Raw genomic sequence first — 6,000 nt, 5'->3', positions numbered from 1 at the left:
AGAATCGGATGATGGTATTTCATTATATAGATTTGACATTGCATCTACTATTTGGGATGAGGGTTTTTAAGAAAAGATTAAATTGATCAGATTAAGTCAATTTGGACCAAATTAAAAGATGGATTAGTTTAGCCTAATCCCAAAATTATGTGAAGCAAGTAGATAGGGTTATCTATTATGAGTTGAACACAACAGAAGGTGTCTAGTGATGACAAGAAAATGCCAGTAAAGAGCAGCAGTCTAAATTCAAAGCCCCTTTTGAATAGGTCTGACCAGTTCAACATATTTTCCAATTCATGTTGGCATTTCATGTCAAGAACGTGCCTAGAATAAAAAGGGCCAAAGCATTATTCGTTCAAAGCATGAAACAATAATCAGCAAGTAGTGTACAACTTTCAACTGGTGCCACACTTTTTTTTCTGGCTCCAAAATTTAGTGGGTCCTCATGTTCTGGTCTGGATTAGGCACACTCATGTGAAGATACCCCAAATCCTTCACCTGACATGTTTCTAGACATTCCTCACATCATACTTATCAAGCTATTTAGTTAGTGCATGCCTTCACCCTATATATACACATCTCTGCTTTTTCTTCTGATACCAATTCCAACCAAGTTTAATCTAATTCTACCATCAAACATTTTTATCACTTTAATATCTTCACACTTTGGTTCCTATCTACCCTTCTCCATCATGAAAACTGGTAACAGATTTGTGGGGATAGCCAATGCCAAGCACAAACTTCAGAGAACACTTTCACAAAGAATCAAAATGGCTTCTGCTGTTGCTGATGTTCCAAAAGGGCACTTGGCAGTGTACGTTGGAGAGAACCATAAGAGGTTTGTGATTCCAATATCTTACCTAAGCCACCCTTTGTTCAGAGACTTGTTGGATTGGGCTGAAGAAGAATTCGGATTCAACCACCCAATGGGTGGTCTCACTATTCCATGCACTGAACATTACTTCATCACTCTAACTTCTTCTCTTAATTGATTAGTTCTTCAAAAACCAGAAATGGTTTCATCAAATTGACCAATTCAACATTGGCCATTTTGAGTTTCCTAGTTCATAGATAGATAGGAGCAATAATATCAGGTCTCCTCCATTCATTTTGTTCTGGAGATTCTCCTTAATCCAATTGCATCCCAAGTGATGTCTTCAAATTTTGTATATATCTCTCTCTCTCTCTCTCAATTGAGTTTAATCAAATTTATGTTTCCAAATTTTGCTCTGAAAATTTCAATGCAATGGTCTCCAAGTGCTAACAAAGGCCTTTGAATGTAAGCAATATGAAAATCTGTTTACCCTGTAGTTTGTTCTGTCACTGCTGTTATAAGATTAAGCTTCATCAACTATAATATCATTTCCTCATTCTTCATCCAAATTATATCAGCACAGCAATAACATCAATTATACAGTTGACAAAACAATAGTTTTAAAATGACAGTTATTTTATAGAAATTATTTTGGCATTAATATGTACTGAGGAGAGTAGAAAATATTGTTTTTTTTCATCAAACTTATTAAGGTTATGTTCTGTATAAAAAAATTATTGAGGTGAAACTTGAACCCATAACTCATGTTAGCCCATAAACCCTAACTTCATAACTAACCATTTCACTTATTTACTACAAAATATTGCTAAAACTATCAACAGATTAAAAACTATTGAATGATGTGTTTAAATATAAAGAAAAATAGTATTAGATTAATGTTTTTAAAACTATCACCATATTAGAAATGATGAATTAAGTACTACAATCCAACTTTCAGTTTCATAAAGAATAAAATCAAATTTTGAGTTAAAATTTAACTTTTCATTCTTCTTGCAAAGAAAAAAAAAACTCATTTATCATGCTTTTAGACTCAATTTAAAAATTTACAAACGAAATTAAATTAGTTATTAAAAAAAAAACTTTTTATTGGGCTGGTCCACTAACTAGTAAATTTATTCATTTTTATAATAATTATTTCCAAAATCCTCCTTACCATGATGGATGAATAGACTAAAAGTGTAGTATTATTTTGTATTGTAAATTAATAACCATAAACACTTTATTTAAATTAATTATATTATTTTTCTATTTTATAAATATTTTATATCTAATAAAAAAGTTAAGTTGGATAAAGGTGATAATGTATATGTATAAATTAGAAGTTTAAGTTTGATTCTTTCTTTTAGTTTAAAGATTTTTATATGAGAATATATAAATACTTAGAAATTTAAGTTTGTTTCTTTAATGTATCTTGTCAAGTATTGTTTTTTATTTCAATATTCAAAATGCGTTATATTATAACATTTTTAATCACATCTCATTCATATTACTCATGCTAGGATTGTTTTACTAAAACGGTGAAATTTTTATTTAAACTTATTGAAATGGGTAAATCGTTAAAAAACTATACAGTCAGGAAAATCATGAAATATAAATTAATTTAGGGACAAAAAATAATTAGTTGGTAGGGATCAAGGATTTTGCTACCAAATTTAGAATCTAAATAATTGGTAGTTAAAATGTAGTTAAACTAGATATCAATTTAGAAATCGTTTAACAATAATAAAAACTAATTTAAAAACTAAATTTTTTTTTTTGTCTTTAAAATGGTCTCTCTAATTTAGTCACTATACCACCAAATTATTTTTTGTCTCTAAATTTAGTTTCTATTAATGATTTTCTTATAGTGATAAAAATAATAAACACATGTTTTGTTAGAACCACTTCAAAGTCAAATCGTGTACAACTTTTAATAATTTTCAAATAAATAACTTTTTTATTTTCAAATTTGTTTAAATTATTTCATCAATAAATTAAACTTAAATATAAAATATTATCATTTTTTTCAAAATATTCATATAATATATATAATAAATAAGAATCACATATAAATTTTAATAATAAATTTTTTTAGAAAAACTTTAAATAAGAAATATTTATATAAAGAGTTGAAAAAAGCAAAAAAAAATTAAAAGGTACAAAATTAGAAATTTTTAATTTTACTTCATTAATCAAATTATTAAAAAATATCTCAAAATTAGAAAAATGTTGACATAAAAAATTTATAAGATTTAAAAAATGTATTAATCAAATTATTCAAAAAAAAATATTTTAAAATATAAAAAATATTAAATTTAAATTATTAAAATAAATATCTCAAAATAAAAATAAAAAACTATAATGTAAAAATTTAAAAAACATGAAAAAAATAAAAAAAAGTCCATTAATTTAATTATTAAAAACTAATTTAAGAAATATATATGTTCATATAAAATTTTAAAAAAAATAAAGAAATAAAGAAATAGAGAAGTGTGCATTTTGAAAGAAAAAAATATTAAGAGCACTGCTTCTGAGAATATATATATATATATATATATATATAACTAGAAAGATTGAAAGAAGTAGTTGATAGTACGTAGGACTTCCATAAAAATAAAAAATTAAAGTTGTGTATCTAAAATACAATTTTTAAAAATTATAATACCAAAACACAGTTTCATTTGAAGTCGCGTTTGGAAAACAAGGGGTCTTTGAAATCATATTTTTCAGACATAATTTATCCATTTATGTAATTTTAAAAAAATATGTCTATATCGATAATTTTTATTAAGAAATACATTATTTTTTAAAAATATTTCATGTTATCATAATGTATTATGCGAGTTTCATGCTTTAAGAAAAAAGGTTAAAAGTTTATTATTTTAAAAAAGGAATTACTTTAGCTTTTATAAGAGTCAAAATTGAACTTTAAATTCTTTTGTAAAGAGGGAAAAAGCCACTTACCATACTTTAAAAATTCACAAGAGTTAAAATCAAACTTTTTATTCTTTTTTAGAAATTGAACTTTTAACATATATATTTACATATAAACAAAATTCACATGTAGAAATTTATGATATATATTAAGAGGTGGGTTGGAACTATATATTTATAACTCAACAGTTTGATAATATTAATAAATTTTGTTAAAACAATTTTTAATTAACTGTAATATTATTTTAAGAAGGGGACTGGACTGGACATGAAATTATATATTTATAAGTGGTCTGATAGCTAGTAGTTTGATAAGACTAATTTAATAAATTTTATCGAGATAAATTTTAAATAACTCTGATATTGTATTAAGAAATAAATTTTAAATTTAATTTAATTTTATAAAATCGATTTAGAAAATAAGATTTATATTTAATTATATACTAGTTTCATGTGGTAGTGTAAAAATATTTGTAGACATAGTAGGTATACCGGTATGGGCGAGACCGACATGTGGATTCCCTAACCAAGACCCACCTGGTTGTCCGAGATCAGGAGAATCTGGCTGAGTCCCAATAGTTTTGGCCGAGTCCCGATAGTTTTGGTCGAGGCGACCAAGCCCTAAGAAACTTAGCCGAAGTCAGGTAAGTTTGGCCGAGACCAGTAGAATCACGGCCGGCCCAACCGACCCATACTACTGTTAATGCTCAAACCAAGGTCAGTGAAGTTAATCCGTCATTAAGAATTATGTAATACAACCCTAAGCAAGATCCACTCCAGTAAACAGGCCCAACAAGGTAGGTTCATTAGAATAATATAAATAGCACACATCCTAAGAAGAAAGGTACGTCATTTATTACTATTCACCTACCAGAGTACTGATCAACCGCTTTACTAACTTGAGTGTCGGAGTGTCTTCGCAGGTACCCCACCATCCGGTGTTCATCCGAGATCGAGTGCCGAAGGAGAAGCAAAAGGACGAGAAGAATCCGAGTTCATCACCCAACAACCTGACCGACCGAAAGAAGGAGAAGAAGACTTCAATAGTTCTATAAATTTCATCTCCATAAGAACAACAGTAAGAAAAGTTAGGAAAGGTGTTGGGAAGTTTGAATGGTTAATTGGTTGTCCCTGGCAGTGGAAAATGCATTGCATTTGGATCTACATGTGTGCATCTCGTGATTTTTTGGTACATATATGCATCATTGTGTGTTATGGTATGCAATGTTTTGGTAAGTCTGAATCTAATTTAACAAGGAAGCATAGATAGTAATTAGATGTAGTTTTTTAAGGGTGCAAGTTCCGTAAAGTGGGCAACTAGGACACTGCAACTTCCCATCTTCCGTCACACCCACCAACAGTAACATTTTAAATATAACTAAATTATAATATGTAAATTCAAAATCTTTTACATTTAGTAAACGTTATAAATATTCCTTATAGTTTACAAGTTTATCCAATAACTGAAATATCTGATATCAATAAGTTAATCTGTATAAAATACTGGAACATTATTTTTAATCTCAAATTTTTAAATTTTCTTTATATATTATTTAACTTCTTCTTTATTTTCATCATATTTTATTCCTAATATTTACTATTTGTGATTTATTTATCAAATTGTTTTTTTTCCTTTTCTGTTTTATGTTTCTCCCTAATCATGTCTTTAGTTTTTTTTTATATAATTAATGGTCAATATTTTATCTTTATAACACTTTAACAAGGAAGATTAAAGTATTGTAAATGTAAAGGAGATATTAATCAAATTTCTCTATTCAATGTTAATATTTTAATCAAATGCTTTTTTTGGTCGACTTTTGTCCTATTAAAAGCATTCCTAGAAATATCAAATCTTATCACATCACAATCTCCAATCGTCATCATTACATATTTATCATTATAAACAAATTATTAAATAATAATTAACTTTAAATAAAAAATAATTAGACAGATTAAATTAAATATTATTTTGTTAATACATAAATTTTGGTTTAATTTTTTCATATATTTATATTTTTTTATTTTTCATTTTTTTAATAATATATTTTTTTGACAAATGATTATTGTTACTTGAAATATCAGTTTAATTGAGATGTTAAGTACTATAATGATATCTGATATAAAAAATTTTTGTAAAAAAAAATATTTTAAAAATTAAAAAATTATTAATATCTAAAATAATTTATATGATTAATAAAAATTTATAAAATAATTTTTAAATTAATATCTAAATTAACTACTAAGATTATAAT

General features: G+C 26.3%; 1 protein-coding gene across 1 annotated transcript; it reads left to right on the top strand.

The window, feature by feature from the left end:
- The first annotated feature begins 692 nt into the window (after window positions 1–692).
- On the top strand, window positions 693–992 carry LOC137822274 (auxin-induced protein 15A-like). Its single transcript, XM_068627163.1, has one exon. The coding sequence runs from the start codon at window positions 693–695 to the stop codon at window positions 990–992; it is 300 nt and encodes a 99-aa protein (XP_068483264.1).
- The last annotated feature ends 5,008 nt before the right edge of the window (window positions 993–6,000 follow it).

The sequence above is a fragment of the Phaseolus vulgaris genome, chromosome 11 (genome assembly GCF_000499845.2).
Source record: "Phaseolus vulgaris cultivar G19833 chromosome 11, P. vulgaris v2.0, whole genome shotgun sequence".
In the NCBI taxonomy this organism is placed as follows: domain Eukaryota; kingdom Viridiplantae; phylum Streptophyta; class Magnoliopsida; order Fabales; family Fabaceae; genus Phaseolus; species Phaseolus vulgaris.
Note: the sequence above shows the minus strand (reverse complement) of the source record. Positions and strands in the feature narration are given on the sequence as shown.

Excerpts from the sequence above, each read along its gene's own strand:
- LOC137822274 (XM_068627163.1), top strand. The coding sequence starts at position 693 with ATGAAAACTGGTAACAGATTTGTGGGGATAGCCAATGCCAAGCACAAA.